Here is a 27,149-nt window from a genome sequence, read left to right on the forward strand (position 1 = left end):
ACTTGGAACAAAGGGAAGCAGGCCAACAAGCCTGCTGCTGCCTCTAAGACAGCATGAAGGAGTAGCCCCCGATCCGGGACCGGATCTAGTAGGGGGCAGACTTTCTCTCTTCGCCCAGGCTTCGGCAAGAGACGTCCAGGACCCCTGGGCACTAGAGATTGTTTCCCAGGGATATCTTCTGGAATTCAAAGGTTCATCTCCAAAGGGGAGATTTCATCTCTCACAATTATCTGCAAACCAGATAAAGAGAGAGGCATTCTTACGTTGCGTTCAAGACCTACTGGTTATGGGAGTGAACCACCCAGTTCCAAGAGAGGAACAGGGGCAGGGTTTCTATTCAAACCTGTTTATAGTTCCCAAAAAAGAGGAAACTTTTAGACCAATCTTGGATCTCAAGATCCTAAACAAATTTCTCAGGGTCCCATCCTTCAAGATGGAGACAATCCGAACCATCCTCCCTATGATCCAGGAGCGGCAATATATGACTACCGTGGACTTAAAGCAGTTTAAATTTAGTTTAAATTTAGTTCTTAAAGTTCTTCAAGGGGTTCTGTTTTAACCTTTGCATTCCATAGATATCAAACTGTTCTAAGTAGCTATCTCTTCGGCTCGAAGAGTTTCTGAGCTATCTACCTTACAGTGTGATTCCCCTTATCTGATCTTCCATGCAGATAAGGTAGTTTTGCGTACCAAACCTGGGTTTCTTCCTAAGGTAGTATCTAATAAGAATATCAATCAGGAAATTGTTGTTCCGTCACTGTGTCCTAATCCTTCTTCAAAGAAGGAACGTCTGTTACACAATCTTGACGTGGTTCGTGCTTTAAAGTTTTATTTACAAGCTACTAAGGATTTTCGTCAAACATCTGCATTGTTTGTTGTCTACTCTGGGAAGAGGAGAGGCCAAAAGGCTTCAGGAGCTTCTCTTTCCTTTTGACTGAGAAGCATAATCCGGTTAGCTTATGAGACTGCTGGCCAGCAGCCTCCTGAAAGAATTACAGCTCATTCTACTAGAGCGGTGGCTTCCACTTGGGCTTTTAAACATGAGGCCTCTCATTACAGATTTGTAAGGCGGCGACTTGGTCTTCGCTTCATACTTTTTCTAAATTCTACAAATTTGATACTTTTGCTTCCCCGGAGGCTATTTTTGGGAGAAAGGTCTTGCAGGCAGTGGTGCCTTCCGTTTAAGTTCCTGCCTTGTCCCTCCCTTCATCCGTGTCCTAAAGCTTTGGTATTGGTATCCCACAAGTAATGGATGAACCCGTGGACTGGATACACCTTACAAGAGAAAACAAAATTTATGCTTACCTGATAAATTTCTTTCTCTCGTGGTGTATCCAGTCCACGGCCCGCCCTCTCACTTTAAGGCAGGTGTTTTTTATTTTTAAAACTACAGTCACCACTGCACCCTATAATTTCTCCTTTTTCTTACTTGTCTTCGGTCGAATGACTGGAGGTGGGGGTTAGGGGAGGAGCTATATAGACAGCTCTGCTGTGGGTGTCCTCTTGCAACTTCCTGTTGGGAAGGAGAATATCCCACAAGTAATGGATGAACCCGTGGACTGGATACACCACAAGAGAAAGAAATTTATCAGGTAAGCATAAATTTTGTTTTTTCTTCAAAATTACAGATAGTTACATTGTAACACTGATATCTGTCAGGAATCCCTGAAAAAACCCTTCACATGTATATATTTTCTTTAGTAGACAACCGAAAGTATTGATCTAGGCCACTGGTTTTCAAACCTGTCCTAAGGCCTCCCCAACAGGCCAGGATTACCTTGGATGGGAGCAGGTAAAATAACCATGTTTACCAATCAGCTGATTATTTCACCAGTGCTCCAGTTCAGATATCCACAAAACACGGCCTGTTAGAGAGGCCTGAGGACAGGTTTAAAAACCTGTGATCTAGGCCCATTTTGGTATATTTCATGCCACCATTTAACCGCCAAATGCGATAAAATAAAAGAAATCGTTAATTTTTTCACAAACTTTAGGTTTCTCATTGAAATTATTTACAAACAGCTTGTGCAGTTATGGCACAAATGGTTGTAAATGCTTCTCTGGGATCCCCTTTGTTCAGAAATAGCAGACATATATGGCTTTGGCATTGCTTTTTAGTAATTAGAAGGCTGCTAAATGCCACTGCGCCGCTCTCTTCCCTCCCCCACCTCACAATTGTCACCACCTTTTTAAGTACTGGCAGAAAGTCTGCCAGTACTGAAATAAGTTGTTTTTTTTTTTTTATTATATAATTTCTGCAGTATAGGATCCTCCCTTACCACCCAACCTCCCTGAGCCCCCCCAAACAGCTCTCTGACCCTGCCAGTACCCAGTTTGCTATAAATTATTGGGCTTTTTTTTAAAAAAAACTAACGCCTAGATTTAGAGTTTTGTCGGTAAAGACCCGTGTAGCTAACCCTGCTTTTTTTCCCAACGCACCCTTCCAACAACGCTGGTATTTAGAGTTGTCTGAGGGGGCTGCGTTAGGCTCAAAAAAGGGTGCGTTGAGCCTAACTTAGCTCCACTTCAACTCTCAATACCAGCGTTGCTTACGGTAGCGGTAAGCTGGGAAAATGTGCTCGTGCACGATATCCCTATAAGAAAAAATGGGGCTGAGCTGGCTGAAAAAAAACCTAACACCTGCAAAAAAGCAGCGTTCAGCTCCTAACGCAGCCCCATTGTTTCCTATGGGGAAACACTCTCTAAGTCTGCACCTAACACCCTAACATGAGCCCCAAGTCTAAACACCCCTAACTTTACACTTATTAACCCCTAATCTGCCGCCAATGCTATCGCTGACCCCTGCATTTTATTATTAACCCCTAATCTTCCGCTCCGGACACCACCGAAACCTACATTATCCCTATGAACCCCTAATCTGCTGCCCCTAACACCGCCGACACCTGTATTATATTTATTACCCCCTAATCTGCCCCCCCAACGTCGCCGCCACCTTACCTACATTTATTAACCCCTAATCTGCCGACCGGACCTCGCCGCCACTATAATAATTTATTAACCCCTAAACCGCCGCACTCCCGTCTTGCAAACACTATAATAAATAGTATTAACCCCTAATCTGCCCTCCCTAACATCGCCGCCACCTACCTACAATTATTAACCCCTAATCTCCCGCCCGCACCGTCGCCGCTACTATAATAATAAAGTTATTAACCCCTAAACATAACTCTAACCCTAACCCTAACACCCCCCTAACATAAATATAATTTATATTAAATGAAATAATATTCCTAAAATTAACTTAATTATTCCTATTGAAAACTAAATACTTACCTATAAAATAAACCCTAATATAGCTACAATATAATTAATAATTACATTGTAGCTATTTTAGGAATTATTTTTATTTTACAGGCAACTTTGTATTTATTTTAACTAGGTACAAAAGCTGTTAAATAGTTAATAACTATTTAATAGCTACCTAGTTAAAATAAATACAAAATTACATGTAAAATAAATCCTAACCTAAGTTACAATTAAACCTAACACTACACTATCATTAAATTAATTAAATTAATTATCTACAATTACCTACAATTAAATACAATTAAATAAACTATTCTATAATACAAAAACAAACAAACACTAAATTACAAACAAAAAAAAGAATTACAAGCAGTTTAAACTAATTACACCTAATCTAAGCCCCCTAGTAAAATAAAAAAGCCCCCCAAAATAAAAATCCCCTACCCTATTCTAAAATACAAAAGTACTCAGCTCTTTTACCAGCCCTTAAAAGGGATTTTTGCGGGGCCTTTCCCCAAAGTAATCCGCTCTTTTACCTGTGAAAAAAAATACAATCCCCCCCCCCAACATTACAGCCCACCACCCACACACCCCTACTCTAACCCACCCAAACCCCCCTTAAAAAAAAACTATCACTAACCCCCTGAAGATTTCCCTACCTTGAGTCGTCTTCACCCAGCCGAGCCGAATTCTTCATCCAAGCGGAGCAAGAAGATGTCCTCCATCCGGTAGAAGTCTTGATCCAAGCGGCAAAGAAGAGGTCCTCCATCCGGGCGAAGTCTTGATCCAAACGGCAAAGAAGAGGTCCTCCATCCGGGCGAAGTCTTGATCCAAGCGGCAAAGAAGAGGTCCTCCATCCGGGCGAAGTCTTGATCCAAGCGGCAAAGAAGAGGTCTTCCATCCGGGCGATGTCTTCTTCCAAGCTGCATCTTCTATCTTCTTAGTTCCGGATCCATCTTCATCCCGCCGACGCGGAACATCCTTCTTCCCTGACGGACTAACGACGAATGAAGGTTCCTTTAAGGGACGTCATCCAAGATGACGTCCCTTCAATTCCGATTGGCTGATAGAATTCTATCAGCCAATCGGAATTAAGGTAAAAAAAAATCTAATTGGCTGATGCAATCAGCCAATCAGATTGAAGTTCAATCCGATTGGCTGATCCAATAAGCCAATCGTATTGAACTTGCATTCTATTGGATGATCGGAACAGCCAATAGAATGCAAGTTCAATACAATTGGCTGATTGGATCAGCCAATCGGATTGAACTTCAATCTGATTGGCTGATTGCATCAGCCAATCAGATTTTTTCTACCTTAATTCTGATTGGCTGATAGAATTCTATCAGCCAATCGGAATTGAACGGACGCCATCTTGGATGACGTCCCTTAAAGGAACCTTCATGCGTCGTTAGTCCGTCTGGGAAGAAGGATGTTCCGCGTCAGCAGGATGAAGATGGATCCGGAAGAAAGAAGATAGAAGATGCCGCTTGGAAGAAGACATCGCCCGGATGGAAGACCTCTTCTTTGCCGCTTGGATCAAGACTTCGCCCGGATGGAGGACCTCTTCTTTGCCGCTTGGATCAAGACTTCTACCGGATGGAGGACATCTTCTTGCTCCGCTTGGATGAAGAATTCGGCTCGGCTGGGTGAAGACGACTCAAGGTAGGGAGATCTTCAGGGGGTTAGTTATAGGTTTTTTTAACGGGGGTTTGGGTGGGTTAGAGTAGGGGTGAGTGGGTGGTGGGTTGTAATGTTGGGGGGGGTATTGTATTTTTTTTTTCAGGCAAAAGAGCTGATTACTTTGGGGCAAGGCCCCGCAAAAAGCCCTTTTAAGGGCTGGTAAAAGAGCTGATTACTTTTGTATTTTAGAATAGGGTAGGGGATTTTTTATTTTGGGGGGCTTTTTTATTTTATTAGGGGGCTTAGATTAGGTGTCATTAGTTTAAACTGCTTTTAATTCTTTTTTATTTTTTGTAATTTAGTGGGGGGGGGGTTGTATTATAGAATAGTTTATTTAATTTGTAGGTAATTGTAGATAATTTATTTAATTAATTTAATGATAGTGTAGTGTTAGGTTTAATGTAACTTCGGTTAGGATTTCTTTTACAGGTAATTTTGTATTTATTTTAACTAGGTAGCTATTAAATAGTTATTAACTATTTAATAGCTTTTGTACCTAGTTAAAATAAATACAAAGTTGCCTGTAAAATAAAAATAAATCCTAAAATAGCTACAATGTAATTATTAATTATATTGCAGCTATTTTAGGGTTTATTTTATAGGTAAGTATTTAGTTTTAAAAAGGATTATTTAATTTAATTTTAGGAATATTATTTCGTTTAATTTAAATTATATTTATGTTAGGGGGGTGTTAGGGTTAGGGTTAGAGTTATGTTTAGGGGTTAATAACTTTATTATAGTAGCGGCGACGGTGCGGGCGGGAGATTAGGGGTTAATAATTGTAGGTAGGTGGCGGCGATGTTAGGGAGGGCAGATTAGGGGTTAATACTATTTATTATAGTGTTTGCGAGGCGGGAGTGCGGCGGTTTAGGGGTTAATGCATTTATTATAGTGGCGGCGAGGTCCGGTCGACAGATTAGGGGTTAATAAGTGTAGGTAAGGTGGCGGCGACGTGGGGGGGGGCAGATTAGGGGTTAATAAATATAATATAGGGGTTGGCGATGTTAGGGGCAGCAGATTAGGGGTTCATAAGTATAACGTAGGTGGCGGCGATGTCCGGTCGGCAGATTAGGGGTTAAAAAAATGTATTAGAGTGGCGGCGATGTGGGGGGGGCCTCGGTTTAGGGGTATATAGGTAGTTCATGGGTGTTAGTGTACTTTAGAGCACAGTAGTTATGAGCTTTATAAACCGGCGTTAGCCCATAAAGCTCTTAACTACTGACTTTTTTTTTTGTGGCTGGAGTCTTATCGGTAGAGGGTCTACCGCTCACTTCTTCCAAGACTCCAAATACCGGCGTTAGACAGATCCCATTGAAAAGATAGGATACTCAATTGGCGTAAGGGGATCTGCGGTAGCCTGGAATCGCGGTAGGGAAGTGAGTGTTAGACCCTTTCCTGGCTGACTCTTAATACCAGCGGGCGGCCAAAAGCAGCGTTAGGACCCCTTAACACTGCTTTTGACGGCTAATGCAAAACTCTAAATCTAGGTGTAACTTTTTTCCGTAGTTTAGCTGCCCCCCCATTAGCAAACCCCCCTCCCACATCCCTTTACAAACATGGATCCCACATAGGATCCCCCTCTCTTCCTTCCCCCTCCTTCCCACTGCCGTGATCAATGTAGCGCCCTCCTCCCGCCTCCTCCAGAGATAGGCAGGCCACCCGCCTACCTCCAAGCCCTCCCACGCCACCAACAATGGGCACTATCGCTGGCCGATGCAGAGAGGGCCACAGAGTGGCTCTTTCTGCATTGGTTGCTTAGAAAAGGGTATTACACGACGCCTCAATATTGAGGCATCACTGCAATACCCTGAAAGCGACTGGAAGCTATCATGATCGCTTCCACCGCTTGAAACCCCTGAGGAAGGACCAGGTACGTCCTTGGTCATTAACGACCGTTTTTTGTAGGACGTGCCTGGTACGTCCTTGGTTGCTAAGGGGTTAAAAAAGTGCATTGGGCATTAAAGTAATAGTAAACTTTACATGTTTTAAATTAAGGTCTGGAATCTAAGCTATATTTTAGATGGACTTTAATTAATCACTTCTAATGAAGAAGGGATGTATCTTACTTTTAATCTAGCCGTACCATTCAAATCCACTGTGGTCCGAATGCCCACTTCAAAACTTTTTTTGGATGAGCTAACGGTTTGAACTGTTCTCCAATTAGTGCTCTAGCTACAAAAAAGTGCCATACAGCTAAAGTGCTGATTAGAGAACAATTCAAACCGTTAGCTCACCAATATATAAATGCTATAAATCCACAGACAAATAGAAAGAATGATTTATAACAAACATTAGTTTTAAAGGGACAGTTTACCCTAACATTTTCTCCAATTTAATTTGTTTCCAATTATCCATTTTACCTGCTGGAGTGTATTAAATTGTTTCCAAATAGCTCCTTTTACTTTATTTTGGCATCTGAAATAGCTGGGGGGGTTTCCTGTGGTATCCCTACCTATACTGAAAGTTTCTATTCTTAAGTATAGGTTAAAGATAACCTGTGAAAACATAGCCAACAATAAATTACACCGGTAGAAGAGATAATAACATTTTAATTTTCAATTGATCTAAGTGTTGGGCTTTAGTTTACAGAGATAATATAAAGAAGCATATTTGTGTACAAAAAGTGATAAACTGAGGATATCTGTTTTCCCTCCAGGCTCAGCCCATTTTGATGGGGTATGGATTCAAAGAATAAAAGCAGCTATTTCAAATACAAAATGAAACCTGAAGTTGCAATCTCTCATAGATTGTATACTTTGCAGCTGGTATAACAAGTAATTGAAAACACATGAAGTAAAAAAACTAGTTTACAGTACACTTTTCCCTTTAATGTTTATTTAAAAAAAAAAAAGGAAGTTTGCAAGGTGGTTAATGATATCAATAGATAGTAGATGATCTGCAGGGGGAAATATATGAGAGCATGTTTACTTTATCTTCATATGTACATAGATTGTATTAAAAAAGCTACCACGTATAAGAATATATTGACAACAAAGTAGTCCCACACTTTTCTATATGGAATTAAGCATGTGTATTGGTACCATGTTATATTTATATTTTAGTAGTATATACATTTAAATGAAATTAATTGTGACTAATTATCTATGTAGCTAAATGCATAAAGCATTAGAGCATCATCTTTGCATTAGAATTTTGCTTTAAAGGGACAAAAACACTGTGTGATTGTAAACTAGAATATTTAGTTGTGCTTGTTAAAGCAACATGACAAGATACTTTCATTAGCTATTTTGCCCCCTTTTCATGCAATTTTGCTCTGACAATTGTGGATTTTCTAATTCTCAAAGGTAGAAATGAACATTGCAGACTTCTGAAGGCTAACCCTGCTACATATATTTCCTTAACTGGCTCCAGCAGATAACAACTACAAAACAATGCACTTTATAATAACATAGACCATGGCTAGCCTCATTGTGATCAGCAGATTTGGCAAGTGTTGGGTGGAGTTTGGCTGATGAAAAAACAATTGCAGCAAGAAAGATGTTAATCAGGTTTCAAGAAGTGTTTAGACTTAGCTGATATATTATTCTATAGCATGATAGCAGAAATGTCTTGTAATAATAAGATGTTTACTTTCCCTTTAAGCCTGTTTATTTAAAGGGACATTAAAACCAAAATATTTATTTCATGATTCAGATAGAGAATACAATTTTAAACAGCATTCCAATTTACTTCTATTATTTAATTTGCTTCATTCTTCAGATATCCTTTTGTTGAAGAAATAGCAATGCACATGAGTGAGCTAATCACACGAGGAATCTATGTGCAGCTACCAATCAGCAGCGAATGAGCCTATTTAGATATGCTTTTCAACAAAGGAAATCAAATGAATGAAGCAAATTAGAAAATAGAAGTAAATTGGAAAGTTGTTTAAAATGACATGCTCTTTCTAAACCATGAAAAAAAAAAATTGGGGGTTTCATGTCCCTTTAAAGGATGTAGTGAACCGGCATTTAACATTTAATAGGACATAGAAGACCAATTCCAAAACTGTAACAGGTGTTACAAACCATATAAAAGTTCATAATCACTCTTAAAGAGGAAGTTCTGTAAATTATTAACAGGTTTTTCTGATTCTAAGCACATGGATAAATATTCATACTTCCTTCAGATATTTGAATAAAGTATCTATAAATCAGTGCCTGCATGTTCTCGCTTGTACTTCTTAACTGAAGAATGCAGCATAAAAAGAACTATTTGTAGACAACTTGCATGGACTGAAAGCAGCCAGAAAAGTAAAATACGGTGACTGATATGAATTTTGGCATTGGTTCTGCTCTCCAGTTAACTTGATGGGCTGTGACATGCAGTAGGATATCTGTAATTAAATACTGTACTCCATAAAAGTTTTTTTTTTTCCACCGCTGCTTCAGAACTAGGTCAAATATGGAAAAAGATTGCTGTCAAAAAGGCAAGCGTGTGTGATTTTATATATCATTGTATATAAATTACGACATACGAATACAAATCTAAATTATACTTCAGGGCTTACTGCATTCAGTTTCTCTGTTAAAGTGAATGTACATTTTGATGCTAAAGTGCCCGTTTTTAAAAATTCGATTAAAAACAGGGGCACTTTAATTCACCAAAATTTACATTTCACTCCTGTTGTGAAAAAAAACTTACCTTTTAAACTTGACAGCAGCTCCAGCTTCCTCCGTTTGTCGCAAGCCATTTATGATGTCAGAAATGATGGATAGGTCATCCTCCAATCACAGCTTCCCCCCCGGGGGATTCAGTGACTGATTCAATGCTGTTATTGGAGGAAGCCGAATGCCTCATTTTAGACCCAGGAAAGAGGCTTTGCAACGGGTGGAGGAAGCTGGAGCTGCTGTGAAGATTAAAAGGTACATTTTTCACAACAGGAGTGAAATGTAAATTTTGATGAATTAAAGTGCCCTTGTTTTTAATAAAAAATTTAAAAACCGGGCATTTTAGCATCAAAATTTACATTCACTTTAAGTAAGTTTTTGTGTTTAAGTATAGAAGTAGATAACTAAGGGAGCTTTAAAATTGTTTGCTGTGTAAGGGGTATAGTTTTAAACTTATATTTAAAGGGCCATGATACCCAAATGTTGAAACACTTGAAAGTGATGCAGCATAGCTGTAAAAAGCTGACTAGAAAATATCACCTGAACATCTCTATGCAAAAAAGAAAGATCTTTTACCTCAAAATGTCCTAAGTATTCACAACCCATTGTAAAGGACTTTAAGCAGCAAATCAGTATGACTGTCCTGGGACAGGCAAGGGAGTGAGCCTCATGCACACTCATGTTATTTCCCTATTCAGTTTAAGGAAGTATACTATGACATCTCATGAGAGTTAAGTGAAATCTCATGAGATCACAGTAAAAGAGTTCATGACCTCAGCACTGCTGATGCTGATTGGCTGCAGTTCATTTATTCATTAAGAATGTGTGAGAATCTCATTCAGTGTACAGGTTGCCATATGTTTGCATCACTGGAGCAACCACTTCAGGGATCATATGTCTGTGGCAAGTGTGATCATATTGTCTTTTTAGATACTCGTATTAGAGTTCTGGAGGAACGAATTGCAACACTTTCAGACACTTGAAAGGGAAATTGATATGACTGAGCAGGGTGTTCACGGTTCTAGCAGTGGGAATGGAGAGGATTCAGATGGAGAGACTCTGGGAAGAAGCTGGGTCACAGTTAGAAGGGGAAGTAAAAGTAAGCCGAAGAGACAGGACAGTTCTAAGCTGGTATATCCCAACAGATTTGCCAGAATGAGTGAAGATGTTGGGGATATTAGTTTAGAGGTGGCAATGTCAGAGAGGTCTTTTCTGCCTAGTGTAGTGAACAGTCCTTCAGTCATGGAAGCAGGGCATATTATAGTGAACAGTCCTTCAGTCACGGAAGCAGGGCATGCTATAGTGAGCAGTCCTTCAGTCACGGAAGCAGGGCATGCTATAGTGAGCAGTCCTTCAGTCACGGAAGCAGGGCATGCTATAGTGAGCAGTCCTTCAGTCACGGAAGAAGAGCATACTATAGTGAGCAGTCCTTTAGTCATGGAAGAGGGGCATACAAGTCTGGGCCTGAGGCAGATGATGGTTGTAGAATATTCTATTATTAGGAAGGTTGATAGGGTAATTTGTCATCCAGGCCCCTTAAATAGGACAGTTTGCTGTCTTCCTGGGGCTCGTGTTAGGCATATTGTGGAGAGTATTGATAGATTGTTAGAGGGATATGGGTCTGATCCTGCAGTCATGGTGCATATTGGTACTAGGAATCAGCGGGAGATGGAGAGTCCTAAAAAATGACTTCAGGGAGTTAGGTAGCAAGCTTAAAGCAAGGACCTCCAAGGTAATATTTTTGGAGATATTAACAGTGCTGTGTGCTAACTCAGTAAGGCAGAAGGTCAGTTAATTCTTGGTTAAAAATTTGGTGTAAAAATGAGGGGTTTGACTTTTTAGAGCACTGGGCTGACTTTTCACTTGGGTACAATTTTTGCAGTCAGGGTGGATTGCACCTGAATGACATGGGTGCAGGTGTGTTGGGGAGAGGATGATAGCACGCTTAGAGAATCTTTTAAACTAGGAAAAGGGTGGAGGGTCAGTCCAAACATAATAGAACAGATATTCTAGGTGTGACATATTAACAGAAAACATGTAATTGAAAGCAAAAGAGCAGCTACTTCCGAGGAAAACAACTGAAGTGAATGCTGTGACATCACAAGTCCTTTAGCAAAATGGGAACTAGTTTTATTTTTGACAGTGTTTTGACACATACTGGACGTGTAATTCCAAAAACAAAATGTACTTCTGAAAGAAAAAAATCATATTGTATTTTGAAAAAAACAAGTGTAATTCCAAAAAACAAAATTGTATGTCCCAAAAAAAATTGTGTTTGTATTCTAAACAAAAAAATGTATTTAGATTTGTATTCGTATGTCACAATTCATGTACAAAGATAAAGAATCACAAAACTGATCAGGAATCATAAAATTCTTTTAAATTTGCATGCCCTATCCGAACTACACCAACTTTATTTTTCACTTTCTTGTCCTTTTAAGTATTAGATGAAAGCAAAACTTGTGATCACAAATGACAATCCTATATAATAAATGGCCAAGTATGTTTGTCAGATGCAGTCATGCGCAGTAGAGACTGCACGTGACAAACATACCTGGCCGTTTGGATCCTGACACTCAGCACAGAGCAAGGCTGAAGCGGAGCGTCGCGATGGGGGCGTGGCCGTGCGTCGTGAGGGGCGTGGCCAAGCGTCGAGAGGGGCGTGGCCGGATGTCGCGAGCGGCGTGGCCGGGCGGGTGTTGCCGCGATGGGGCATGGCCGGGCGGGTGCCGCGATGGGGGCGTGGCCAGAGAGGCAAAGGCTTTCAATTAAGACAGAGCCAGAGAGGGAGCAGGAAAGGGGGGAAGAAGGGCCAAAGAGGGGGGAGAGAGAGAGCCAAAGAGGAAAGAGAGCCAAAGAGGGGGGAGAGAGCCAAAGGGGGGGGGGGGGGAGCCAAAGAGGGGTTGAGAGAGAGAGCCAAAGAGGAGAGAGAGCCAAAGAGGGGGGAGAGAGAGACAAAGAAAGGGGGGAGAGAGCAAAGGAGAGGGGGGGGAGAGAAAGCAAAAGAGAGGGGGGAGAGAGAGCAAAAGAGAGGGGGGAGAGAGAGCAAAAGACAGGGGGGAAGAGAGAGCAAAAGAGAGGGGGGAGAGAGCAAGGGGTGGGACCGTTGTACTGCTAAAAATGGCCCGTGTACACAGACTTTAGTACTAGTTTATTAATAAATTACTTATTTTTTCAGGTTATGGGTTTCCTGCTTATGGATACAATGCTTATGGGACTTTGAATTTTCATGGAAGCACCATGAATTCCAGCGCAGTAATGAAGCACAGTAAGTTCACAGAAAAGAGTGAGTGCGTGTAAAGAGGTTATTAGGCATGCATTATATTTTGTATATTTTCCAACACATGTTAAATTTAGGTGATGTGTCAATAGCTGCAAAGTTGCCCAGCGAGAGCAATCATGGAGGTGATGACGCTGAATATGTCCATGATCAACAGAATACAACATCCTGTGAGAGCTCAGATGCATCCAACACGCCAGATAATCCACTAACAGCCTCTTCAAATGAGGAGGAACCGTGTCAGCAACCAGGTATGTAAAATGCCAAGTTACTTATTGAAATTACCTGGTTTTATTTATTAATTCAAATAGAACATACAACTTTCCAATTTACTTCTATTTTTAAAGTTGCTTCAATTGCAGCAATACAAGCTGAACACATCTGATGAGCCAATGATAAGAGGCATGTATTTGTAGCCTCCAATCAGCAGCTAGCTTCCATCAGTGCACTGCAGCTTCTAAGCCTACCTAGGTATGATTTTCAAATTAGGATGCAAAAAGAACAAAGCAAATTAGATAATAAAAGTAATTTGGAAGGTTATTTAAAAGTAATGTTCTATCTAAATCTTGACAGTTTATATTGCAATTTCATTTATTGCTTACATGTTACAATGCAGATTAGTTATTGATATGTTAAGTTTTTAATTTGCGATTTTCAAAGCTGAGTCGTGTGATTAGCGCTGCTGGCTTAGTATTATGGCCCTTTAAACATACATTTGAAGCAGATCATTTCTAAGCTTATAGTAGAGCTGTGTCATCTGACTTCTATTGGACTCCTGATTGTCTCATCTCAGAATCCTGTCACAAATTCACATAAATTGTAGATGATGTGGTACCTCTGGCTCTGATTGGTAATCAAAGCAAAACTGGACTATTTTAAACCATGCAAATTCTGGAGTAGACCGTCCCTTTTAAAGGGACACTCAAGTCAAAACAAACTTAAGTTTTATGATTCAGATAGAACATGCAAATTTAAAGGGACAGTATACACCAGAATATTTATTGTTTTAAAAGATAGATAATCCCTTTATTCCCTAGTTTTGCATAACCAACACTGTTATATTAATACACTTGTTACCTCTGTGATTACCTTGTATCTAAGTTTCTGCAAACTGACCCCTTATTTCAGTTCTTTTGACAGACTTGCATTTTAGCCAATCAGTGCCGGCTCCTAGGAACTCCACGTGCGTGAGCACAGTGTTATCTATATGAAACACATGAACTAACACCCTCTAGGGGTGAAAAACTGTCAAAATCCCCTAAGATAAGAGACGGCCTTCAAGGGCTTAGAAATTAGCATATGAACCTCCTAGGTTTAGCTTTCAACTAAGAATACCAAGAGAACAAAGCAAAACTGGTGATAGAAGTAAATTGGAAAATTGTTTAAAATGACATGCCCAATCTGAATCATGAAAGTTTGTTTTGGACTAGACTGTCCCTTTAAGACACTTTCCAATTTACTTCCATTATCAAATTTTTCACAGTCTTTTTATATTCACACTTTCTGGGGAACAGGATACTACTGAGCATGTGCACAAGCTCACTGGGTATATGTATAATAGTCTGCGATTGGCTGATGTCTGTCACATGATACAGGGGGTCGGAAAATGGGAGAAAAGATAAATTTGTTAGAGATGTGTTATTGCATTGTCTTTTTTTATGCACTTGTTAATTATGTCATTATACTGCCTTGAGTGGTCCTTTAAGTGAAATATTAGGTAAAATAGCTCATCATTTAAAAACTGAAATATATTAGAAAAAGAGTTCATCACAATAAAAAAAAAGAATGGGTAATTGAAGGTTAAAAGGTTGATATGAAACTTTAGTAGGTAAACCTTTTTTATTTGTTAAAAAGACACATACTCTAACAAGGGACGATAACATGAGATTAGAGACTTCCTAGATGCCAGAGCACTGCTTTATAGATATGTAGTAGAGACTTGCAGTAGCATTTTAGCAGATGTTAGGACTACAACTACAATGGGATACACGATGATCTATTGATTAGTACACTTTAGAAAGAGTAATGATTAGATTAGAGGGAGCTCTTAGTCCTTCTGGACTATGAAAATCTATGTTTAGCATTACTAATGTTGCACCACACATAAGTATTTAAACCTCATCTGTGTATAACAGTAAAATACATTATTGTCTTTGTAGGTGAATGAAGCAAATTCTTTTTTCCACCCAGACAAGCAGCTTCAAAATCTCATTAAAGGACAATAAAGTCATTTTATTCTTTCATCTAAAAAGCATTGTATCATAATGTATTATAATTTAAAAAAAAAAAAAACCCAGAGGTTTCCATCTTGAATATTTGAGTTTGTATGCGCACACGCACGCACCAATAGAGGTTCATAGACTACCAAAAGTCTCTGGGTAATGTTATTAACAGGCAACAAAATCTGTCTCAAGGCATAAGTTGTGCACTTTCTCTTAACCTCAGTATCCATTTAAACAGCCTAAATTTAATCTTTTGAATACAAGGAATGTTTTAACGTTTAATTTCTGCACTGTTGTTTGCATAGTTTTTTTACATCACAAGCACAAGTTTATTAATGCCTTGTTAACAGTAATTTGCATAAAAAGAGTCATTATTTCCGCCCTGCTTCCAGCTGCAGACTGTCTCTTCCTGGGTAAGGCCATGCAGCTTGCGAAGCGTCACACAGCTTCCCTTTTTGATTATGCGGCAACAGGAGATGTAAGGTTGTTACTTGCAGTACAGCGCCACCTAGCAGCCGTCCAAGATGAAAATGGGGACAAGTAAGCCTAATTATTTTAACTAATTGTAACATCTCAGTCTTTGGTTTTAGAAGGTCACAATAATTTGATTTTACATAATGACATAAATTTGCATTTATTTGTATACTTATTAACAGGTAGTAAGAATGAAAAAACTTCATAGACTTTAAACAGATATGAAACAGTGCTCCTAAACATAAAAATAAACATACTGTGTTAAAAAGATAAGTGAGCTACTACTATAGAGCATAAGTTCTGCTGTCCTACTGAGGATGGGAAAAAAGCTGACTGGTGCACGTTTCCTAGCAACCACTTAAAAGGAAAATTTCTCCTTTGCCTTTCTGTAGAGACCACAGCCTCCTTGTGGGGCTGAGACAGAAAGTAATGGACCCTGCACAAATGAAATTAAAAAAATAAAAGGTAAAATCCATTTAAAAAATGGTAAATAATACATCGTGCAATGATTTACATTATTACAGCATTGTTGTTCAGCAACAACAATAAAGCTTTATTTATATCTATATGGTCTTTTTTTTTTTAATATGGATTTTTAGGCCCCATTACATTTACAACTTTAATGTGATAGAGGCAATATATTGGCATCCTACATTGAGATTATGCAGATAACTTTAAGAGTTCTTAAATCTGCAGAGTAGAAGATGTATCCTTGTTTTAAGATATAAATACCTTAGCTTTAATGCAGTACAAAATAGATGTATTGTTATGTATATCATTGTTTCTCAGACTTTTTGTAGCAAGTACCCCTACAGGTATATCGTTTTGCCCTACATACCCCAGCTGTGAAAAAAGCTTTAGATATAGTTATAGATATTGTTTTTTGTTATTTTCAAGAATTTATTTTAAAATCTAGCTTTACTGAATGCAAATGTTTGTAAATGATTTGCTTATTGTATTCTTCATCGTGCTGACTGTGTTCATTATTTCGTTTTTTAATGCATCTAGGATTTTTTATGTTTACAATATGACAAACATTTTTACATTGTCCTATGTTTTTTTTTGTGTTTTCAGTGTTCTTCATCTGTCTGTTATCCATCTCCATTCTGCATTGGTTAAGATCTTTTTAGATGTAACCCATGGTGTTATATGTGAGGATATTATCAATGTAAGAAATGACCTTTATCAGGTATGTCAATGCTATTGGAGGCTATAACGTTAGTTATCTTAATAACTCTGAAGCCACATGAATTATGTAAATTAATATTCAAATGTTAACAATTCCATATAAAGAATCAAATATCAGAATGAATGACAGTGGGAGCATTAATTCATTCATTCTACCATCATGATTGAAAAAGTACCTATAAATGTGTTTGATATGTACCATATAGTGTCCTTCTTTACAAAACATTTTTATATGCCGTTTGTAATAGATTACAAGTGGAGCGCAATCAATAGTGACCTAGCACAAAGAATAACACACAATCTGGTATTGAAAGTGAAATGTTGAACATTTTAGCCAAAACATCTTAAAGGGAAATGAAACCCATTTTTTTTCTTTCATGATTCAGATAGAGCAGTGTTTTTCAACCAGTGTGCTGTGGCACACTAGTGTGCCATGAGAGATCCTCAGGTGTGCCGCGGCAGACTGACAGCAGTGTGACAAATTTTTTAAAATGTTGCTTGTTTCAATATGTCATGTATAGTTTGTAGGAGGCATGGCACAGTACAGTGTGTATGTATGTATATATATAATATATATATATACACAGTGGGGGGAAAGTATTTAGTCAGCCACCAATTGTGCAAGTTCTCCCACTTAAGAAGATGAGAGAGGCCTGTAATTTTCATCATAGGTATACCTCAACTATGAGAGACAAAATGTGGAAACAAATCCAGACAATCACATTGTCTGATTTGGAAAGAATTTATTTGCATATTATGGTGGAAAATAAGTATTTGGTCACCTACAAACAAGCAAGATTTCTGGCTCTCACAGACCTGTATCTTCTTCTTTAAGAGGCTCCTCTGTCCTCCACTCATTACCTGTATTAATGGCACCTGTTTGAACTTGTTATCAGTATAAAAGACACCTGTCCACAACCTCAAACAGTCACACTCCAACTCCACTATGGTGAAGGACACCAGAAACAAAATTGTAGACCTGCACCAGGCTGGGAAGACTAAATCTGCAATAGGCAAGCAGCTTGGTGTGAAGAAATCAACTGTGGGAGCAATAATTAGAAAATGGAAGACATGCAAGACCACTGATAATCTCCCTCCACGCAAGATCTCACCCCGTGGGGTCAAAATGATCACAAGAACGGTGAGCAAACATCCCAGAACCACACTGGGACCTAGTGAATGACCTGCAGAGAGCTGGGACCAACGTAACAAAGGCTACCATCAGTAACACACTACTCCGCCAGGGACTCAGATCCTGCAGTGCCAGGCGTGTCCCCCTGCTTAAGCCAGTACATATCCGGGCCCGTCTGAAGTATGCTAGAGAGCATTTGGATGATCCAGAAGCGGATTGGGAGAATGTCATATGGTCAGATGAAACCAAAGTAGAACTGTTTGGTAGAAACACAACTTGTCGTGTTTGGAGGAGAGAGAACACCATACCTACTGTGAAGCATGGGGGTGGCAACATCATGCTTTGGGGCTGTTTCTCTGCAAAGGGAACAGGACGACTGATCCGTGTACATGAAAGAATGAATGGGGCCATGTATCGTGAGATTTTAAGTGCAAACCTCCTTCCATCAGCAAGGGCATTGAAGATGAAACGTGGCTGGGTCTTTCAGCATGACAATGATCCCAAACACACCGCCCGGGCAATGAAGGAGTGGCTTCATAAGAAGCATTTCAAGGTCCTGGAGTGGCCTAGCCAGTCTCCAGATCTCAACCCCATAGAAAACCTTTGGAGGGAGTTGAAGGTCCGTGTTGCCCAGCGACAGCCCCAAAACATCACTGCTCTAGAGGAGATCTGCATGCAGGAATGGGCCAACATACCAGCAACATTGTGTGACAACCTTGTGAAGACTTACAGAAAACGTTTGACCTCTGTCATTGCCAACAAAGGATATATAACAAAGTATTGAGATTAACTTTTGATATTGACCAAATACTTATTTTCCACCATAATTTGCAAATAAATTATTTCCAAATCAGACAATGTGATTGTCTGGATTTGTTTCCACATTTTGTCTCTCATAGTTGAGGTATACCTATGATGAAAATTACAGGCCTCTCTCATCTTCTTAAGTGCGAGAATTTGCACAATTGGTGGCTGACTAAATACTTTTTCCCCCACTGTGTGTATATATATATATATATATATATATATATATATACTGTATATTTATATATACATACTGTATTAGGCTACAATGTGTGATTTTGTAAAATTTTGGGATGGTGGTGTGCCGCAGGATTATTTAATGTAAAAAAGTGTGCCACGGCAAAAAAAAAGCTTTAAAATCACTGAGATAGAGCATACCATTTAAAACACCATTTCAAATTTACATATATTATTTAATTTGATTTATTCTTTAGGTATCCTTTGTTGAAGAAATAGTGATGCACAAGGGTGAGCCAATAACACAAGGCATCTGTGCAGCCACTGAGCATATTTAGATAAGCTTTTCAACAAAGGCTATCAAGAGAATGAAGCAAATTAGACCATTGAAGTAAATTGGAAAGAAGTTGTTTAAAATTATATGCTCTTTCTAAATCATGTAATAAAAAATTTCATGTCAAGCACAATCAAAAATACCACAAGTAACCCATTAATTTTACTGTGCGCCCCATAGAAGGATATAGTGCACCAATACTATTCAACATACAGAATTTTAGCACACCCAAGACTAGCAATCAAGCATTAAAAAATAAGTTTGGACTATGAGCTCAAAAATAGAAGCACTATTGATTGCGCTTAAGCGATGTTCACACAAATTGGTGTTAATATTTTTGCGCTTCACTTGTAATTGAGGCCTGTATATTTTTTAACTGGTTGCAGTTTTATTTTATATAAACTATGAGTATATGAAACTGATGAGTTCTGATTAAGGTGGCAGTCTATTCATTAACATAATTTTGCTTTAATCTTGTTGTTTGAAGCTTTTATATATATATATATATATATATATATTTTTTTTTTTATTATTTTTTTTTTTTGAAAGAGTCCACAGCTGCATTCATTACTTTTGGGAATTAAGAACCTGGCCATCAGGAGGAGGCAAAGATACCCCAGCTAAAGGGTTAAATACTCCTCCCACTCCCCTCATCCCCAATGTAATTCTTTGCCTTTCGTCCCAGGGGGTTGTCAGAGACGTGTCAGAATTTTAAATTTTTAGTTTTTTGTCTCTTATTGAGGGTAGTACTCTTTGGCATGGGAAAGGAGTTTTAAGTAGTCCTGTCAGTCTCTCAGTGAGGGCTTGGATAAAAGTTAGAGTCCGGAGATGCAGGGAGAGTCTTTCTGCAAAACCATCCTGACTCATATTAACAGCTCCTTAAGCAATCAGCGTTGACAAACTTCGCTCCGCTGCCTGCCTTCTTCTCTCAAGTCCATGGCGGAGGCGATGCCACTATTCGTCACACTTGAAAGGCTGTGTTCCTGTTCCACAGCGTAGATTCTGGTAAGATCGTTTCATTTTACTTTATCGTCAATGTACTGTAATATGAATGTTTTCCCGAGAGGCTACACACCTTGCGGGTCTAACTATATGACATAAGGGTTTCAGTGAGTCTCTGTTAGTATCTTGGAATTGAGGGTTAATATCTCCTGATGGTGGTTATTGAACAGGGGGGTTTATAATCATGTTTGTTATGTGATTCAACCTGCTTATGTGTGATGTTTACGGGCTTGTGGTTGGAACTTTAAGTCCTTTGGAAGTGACGTGGCCTTTTGGTTGGGCGCGCTTTTTTGGACTGTTCGGTTCACCTTGTGTTCAGGCGTGGTTCCGTTCTGTTCCACATTTCTGCATTCCTGACCGTGTGGCGAAGGAGATATTCTAGTCCGCAGGGGTCTGGTCATAGCAGGTGGTGAGTGCCCCAGCCATTGTGGGTGTCAGGTGCCGTTTTTAAGTTCATACTTAGTCCATATTGATATTTCCTCTATCCAGTTATGGAGGATTCTGATGCTGAGACTGTGATCGTTTCAGATTCAGTTACGGAGGATTCTGATACCGAGACTATTTTGATTTCAGATTCTGTGTCCAGTGATGACTCCGGATTGGCCTCGTTGACACATGTCCACCAGTTTTGTTCCGTATGCCATATAAGAGCGCCTGGTTCCTCGTGCTTGGGGAATCAGGGGACTGCTGAGCCATCCACCTCTGGGGGCCCCGTCCTCCAAGAGACGAGTTCCCTTCCAATTCATACTTCTACACATGCGGGTAACGCAGTTTATGGTTCCTCCATGCGGGGTGGTGTGTTTCCCCCGGAGGTTGCAGCACGTTTTCGCTTCCAGATAATGTTAGTGATGGTCCGTCTGCTGAGTCCAGATGTTTATTTGAGATTGTGTTCGTGCCCTATTGTCCCGGGTCTTCCACCTTGGGGTGGGCCTCTACAGTTTCCCGTGGGTGTAACTGTTCCGGAGTGTTGTGCTTTTCGTTACAGGATTACACGCCTTAACGTGTTGCTTATACATCTTTTTCAATTATTGAATGACCCTATCGTTAACAGATATGGGGATTTTCAGTCTGATAATTCGAATGGTGCACCTCATTAGACATGTGGGAATGAAGTAATCTCCTGATTGTCATTTGTTTCAGATCTTTCCCAGTTTTTTGAAAGACAGGGCTCCCTTTGGGTGGTCCCGCGGGTAGGCCTGTGTCTTTTGGGCGTTAACCTTCGGGTTGCCTTATATTTTATTTTGTATCCGATGGGATGTTTTTATTTGTGTTTGTTTCCTTCGGGAACCATCTAGGATCGATACTCTTTGTTACTTCTTCGGAAGTTGTTTCGACATGTTAGTCCTATGTTTAATAATGTCTGTTTTCCTTTTTTCCCCTGTGTGGGAGAATTTATGCAACTTGCCGGTTAGGACCCTGAGAACAGGCTGGTCCTGTCGGGTTCGTTTGGTTTTGTGGCTGTTCAGACACGTGGCGCTGTTTCTGCTGGACTGGTTCGGTAGTAGCACTGAGTGCTCAAGTTATCAATGTTTTTTATGTTCAACTAAACATTCGAGAGGACCTGTTGGTTTGCGAGGCGGGAAAGGATTGTTTCAGTCCTTATAGCATTCAGTCATAGATGGCTGGGCAGGGGAGTTTTCCGCTGTGTCACTCTGACATCTGATTTCATCAGAACTTAGAGTTTTCCTCCCCCATGTGGTGGAGGGTTGGAGGGCTTAATGCCCCTTACCGCAATTGAGCGGTTTGGCCTCTGGATTTGTTCTTTTGGGCTTCGTCCAACAGCTTGTACAGGATAGCTGTCTAGCATGGGGAAGGTTTGCTGTTTGAAACCAGTTGCAGCTCTTGACACCTTGCAGGTGTATACGTAAGCTGTTTATAGTGTATCTAGATGCAGCTCTTACTCTTTGGCGTTTACTGTCTGTCTGAGTTATAAGAGACCTTTTGGGTCTTCTTCCATTGTGTCCGGGTGAGTGGATCTCCTTTTAGGGATTTGTGTTTCCGGGTGATGGTTGTTCCCTGCGGGGACTTTGTTTAGCTCTGGGTTTTCTGGAGATGGGTAGGCTTAGTGCCTTTCTCTTCCTGGTGCCCTCTGCTTGCTTGTGCGGAGGTGATAGGGGGACTAGTCCTGCTAGTAGGATTCTTTTGACCTTGAGGTATCCCTTGGTTGTCCTGAGGCTCTGAGAAGTATCTTTATACAATTTCTAGCCTTGCTCTTTGGAGCGTTGGACTTTAGCTAGGGGTGGTTCCTTCCTTTGGTCGGGGTTTTCGAGTTCTTATCACTATCCGAATTTTCTGGATATGCATCCATACCCTTGTGTCTGGCCTTTTGGCCAGTTGGGGTGTTTAGTTCTAAGGTACGGTTTGCCTGAACTATTAGGTGCCCAGACCTGTTTTTTCTCCTGAGACTTCCGGTTGCTGTAGCTTCGCTTGGCCTTTTTTTTCCTGACCCAGTCTTGGGTGGTTTTGGAATATTAGATCTCAGGGCTGGTCGGGGTGTTCCATGGTAGTGGGAACTTGGGCTATGTCCTTGCTCCGTCTACCTAACCTGGTCATGGTTGGCCAGGTTATCAGAGTATTTTTTACTCCTTCCACAGAGTAACCAATGTCATCTGGGGTTAGCTGGGTGGCTTGCGCCTCCAAGATTGATGGGTTTCTACCCAGCTGCTGGCACTGGATTCCAGTTTCTGAGCGCCTTTGGATGGCGTTCCCTTGTTAGTTTGCCAGTGTACCTGTGGATTCTCTGCTCTGCAGGCGAATGGGGTCCTTTCGAGAACATTTGCAAATGATTTTTTTTCTTCCTGTTTAGCCGGTGGCTTCGGGCCTTGAAGAGGGTTATTGCCCTTCCAACCTCTTCCCTTTTTCTTTAGGGGATATTCTCTTCCTAGAGAGAGGGAGTCCTTCCTAGGGGCTTCTCCTGGTCGGGAAGTGGAAGGTGGACTGGGTTCCACCTGGAATCTTGCTGGTTCCATGTCAGACTGTGAGGCCTTGTGTTGATAAATCCTTTGGTCTATGGCCTTGTCTGTTTTTCAGAGTTGGGTTGTACTTATACTCTGGTGGGATGGCTCTGCCATCTTTACAATCGTTCCTGTACCAGTTTTGGGATCTTTGATCCTTTGTATTGGTGGCCCAGCTGGGTCTGCAGGTCAGGATGCCAGAGCGGTTTATGGGTCACGGTATTCTTTGGGATGTGTGAGCTTGCTGAGTCTATTCTGATAGCTCAGTCTGCTAGGAGATGGGTTTTCGTCTCTCCTTGCTCCTTTGACAGGAGACGGTCTCCTCTTCCTTCAGGTTCTGAGGGTATTCTCTCCTTCTCGGGGGGCCTTGATGGAGGCTTTGTGTTCCCCCTTTTAGGGACCTGTGAGTAGGTCCGGCGACTTAGGTTGCCTGGAGCATGCCCTCTGTCGGGGGCTGTTTTGTGTGGTCTGTTTCTTGATGACTGCTTCTTCTTCTTCGAATGGAAATATATAGTTACCAGTGCCTAGGTTAAATACAAGCTCACCAAAAAAGACTTCCTAACAAAGTCTATATAGAGGAAAAGGCAAGAATAGATGGAATTGGGAGCGCCACAGGCTAAAGTATTGTATAGGTCAACTATATAATTCTGATGTTATCAACAAATCAGCTTGAACAGAATTGAATTACCAAAATCTCCACAAAAAATTAGTCAGCTTGAACACAAATAAATTACCAACAATTCTTTAATCATCTATTTGATAGAAAAATGTCTACAATCATCTATTTTCTAGAAAAAGTTTAATTCAAAGTTTTGTTTAACTTCAATATGAGACGGACAATACCTGAATCAAGCTTTACTATGTTTCTAAATAAAGAACAGATACCCTATTAGGACATATGCCAGAAATTGCAATTATATAACATGTGAAAAGGAGAAAAGAAGGAAAGATATGTTGATGATGTGAAAAGGAGAAAAGAAGGAATGGTATAACAAAGTGGTATAGGTGATTATCTCTCTTAAACCCCAATTGGAGGTTAACAGTATATCTCAAAGAAACACAAAAACAATATGTTTAACCTTAGGTGATTATCTCTCTTTTTCATGTATTTTTCATGTAATTTTTTATATAATTTTTATCAATTTAAGTATTTGATAAATTCTATACATCTTTAGTTGATTAATAATTAGCACAGTTCATTTTACCTGGGTAATCACATATGGTAAATTTACATAAGGTTAAACATATTGTTTTTGTGTTTCTTTGAGATATACTGTTAACCTCCATTTGGGGTTTCAGAGAGATAATAACCTATACCACTTTGTTATACCATTCCTTCTTTTCTCCTTTTCACATCATCAATATATCTTTTCTTCTTTTCTCCTTTTCACGTGTTATATAATTGCAATTTCTGGCATATTAGCATATGTCCTAATAGGGTATCTGTTCTTTATTTAGAAACATAGTAAAGCTTGATTCAGGTATTGTCCGTCTCATATTGAAGTCCTTTATTGTTAAACAAAACTTTGAATTAAACGTTTTCTAGAAAATAGATGATTGTAGAAATTTTTCTATCAGAATGATGATTGTAGAATTGTTGGCAATTTATTTGTGTTCAAGCTGACTCATTTTTCTATATAGTAGTTGATTGTGGAGATTTTGGTAATTCAATTCTGTTCAATCTGATTTGTTGGTTACATCAGAATTATATAGTTGACCTATACAATACCTTAGCCTGTGGCGCTCCCAATTCCATCTATTCTTGCTTCTTCTTCTTTGCAAGCTCCCTCTGTGTCATTCTGTTATGGACTCTGTATCCTCAAACTTGGGGTTTCGCCTGGGTCTATTACACGCTCTTTCACGGTCGAATACTTGGGTATTCTATGGGCAGACGCTGGGAGAACTTTGCCTCTTTAGTTGCGTTCCATGCTTGCAGGTTGTTGGGGGTTTCGCCTGGTATAGGCGTGGCCTCTTTCCCTGTTTGGGTTCATTTGGGTCTCTGTGTGCTGGACCCACTCTTGGTGTTGCTGTTTTTTTGTATTAAGGGACTTTTCAGTTTCCTCTGTCCTCCTTTGTCTTGTTCCCCTTGGGGATTTCGACTGGTTCCCCTTCATTTGTGAGGGGTGGGGGAATGTCTGTTGGGCGACTGTATCTCTTGGTGGACTGTTGGCTCAGTCGAGTCCGTTTTGCTGTCTCTAGTTTGGCTCTGGACTGGCTGCGGGTCAGTATCACTGGGGCTTTTCCTTGAAAAAAATTCTCAGCTTCAGTCGAAGCAGGATTTTTGATTGGGCAGAGGTTCAGGCCTGGTGCTCTCAGTATGGGCCGCCTATTGTACCCTCCCATCTTGGCATTCAGTGTCCTCTATAGCTTGGGTATTGTTTCCCAAGAGTAATGAATGCAGCTGTGAACTCTTTCCATTTAAGAAGAAAAACATAATTTATGCTTACCTGATAATTTCCTTTTCTTCTGATGGAAAGAGTCCACAGCTCCCCACCCGTAATTTTCTGTGGGACGTCCTTATATTCTTCTGGCACCTTTTCACCCTGATATTTCTTCTACTGTTCCTTGTTCCTTGGCAGAATGACTGGGGGATGAGGGGAGTGGGAGGAGTATTTAAGCCTTTGGCTGGGGTGTCTTTGCCTCTTCCTGGTGGCCAGGTTTTAAATTCCCAAAAGTAATGAATGCAGCTGTGGACTCTTTCCATCAGAAATAAAGGAAATGATCAGGTAAGCATAATTTATGTTATTATTCACAAACTCAAATATAGATATACACATATGGTTTGAATATAGTTTTATTTTGCTTCAAGAAAACATATATAATAATTCTGCATTTTGTCCAGAGCAGATTCCACTCTGAGGGGCAGATGTAGCAAGTTCTACATAACACATATGAGGATGGTATAGAAATGTATCACCATTGAAGCTCTCATCAAAAATATGAAGTGTGGATAGTTTTCTTAAAGAATTTAACTATTGAACACTGGTTGTTATCTCAGACATTTGTAAATACCCACCAGCTGCCGAGTAGGGATATGTTTAAGTTGTAGTCTGGTAAGTGCCATTAAAGATGGAATTTGGGCTCAATAAAGATGCTTCTAGATATCACGTATGTCTTTAATTAATCATTCACTCTAGGTTTTTGAGGCTATTACCAGAGGCTGCAGATGTTATACTTTGGTTATCTTTCAGTGATACCCTTTATCTTAATTTCTAGACTCCATTGCACTTGGCTGTAATCACTCAACAAGCTGATACTGTGCAAGATATCCTAAATGCCGGTGGTGACCCATTGCTCTTAGACCGTCATGGGAACTCTGTCCTGCACCTCGCCTGCAAAGAAGAAGATGCAACCACACTAAGCATACTTCTTAAGCACCCAAAGACCGCACAGATTATTAACCTTCCAAACAATGACGGTAAGTGGCTTCTACAGGTTTGTTTTTTTATTGCAGATATGAAAATATTTTACTTTTCTGTCATTAGAATGTTAAAAGTAAACATGTAACATTCCATCTTGCAATTTTTGCCTATTGGCGGCTCACTTGCCTTTCTTTCATATTAAAATACATAATTTATGCTTACCTGATAAATTAATTTCTTTCATAGTGGTAAGAGTCCACAATCTATTACTCCTGGGAATATACTCTCCCTGTCACTAAGAGTAGACAAAGATTCCAAAACCCCAAGAGCTCTATATAGCCCATCCCATATCTATGGTAATTAGTCTGACGTATATCCCAGCAAAAAGAGGTAGGAAAAGAAACAAGAGCAAAAAAATATAGGAGCCAGGAAAAAATATGTGCCATAAAAGGAAAACCATCTCATGGACTCTTACCCACATGAAAGAAATTTATTTATCATGTAAGCATAAATTATGCTTTCTTTCATAAAGGTGGTAAGAGTCCACGATCCAATACTCCTGGGAGCCAATACCAAAGCTGAGGAGAGTCCATGAGTAATGAAGAAAGTTTGACGACATAAAAAAAAACATATTTTTTTCCATAAGGAAACTAAATCCAC

General features: G+C 39.9%; 1 protein-coding gene across 2 annotated transcripts in view; it reads left to right on the forward strand.

Annotated features, from left to right (window-relative positions):
* NFKB1 (nuclear factor kappa B subunit 1) overlaps positions 1 to 27,149 on the forward strand; it is a 287,360-nt gene that overhangs the window by 203,629 nt on the left and 56,582 nt on the right. The window contains exons 13-17 of one of the 2 annotated variants that reach the window (XM_053703496.1): positions 12,739 to 12,828; positions 12,933 to 13,091; positions 15,455 to 15,602; positions 16,611 to 16,725; positions 26,344 to 26,545. In XM_053703496.1, the coding sequence (XP_053559471.1) occupies positions 12,739 to 12,828; positions 12,933 to 13,091; positions 15,455 to 15,602; positions 16,611 to 16,725; positions 26,344 to 26,545 (714 nt within the window). Of the gene's footprint in view, positions 1 to 12,738; positions 12,829 to 12,917; positions 13,092 to 15,454; positions 15,603 to 16,610; positions 16,726 to 26,343; positions 26,546 to 27,149 lie in introns of both variants that reach the window. The other variant, XM_053703495.1, reaches the window with a different exon arrangement.

Source organism: Bombina bombina, chromosome 2 (assembly GCF_027579735.1).
Source record: "Bombina bombina isolate aBomBom1 chromosome 2, aBomBom1.pri, whole genome shotgun sequence".
NCBI lineage: Eukaryota > Metazoa > Chordata > Amphibia > Anura > Bombinatoridae > Bombina > Bombina bombina.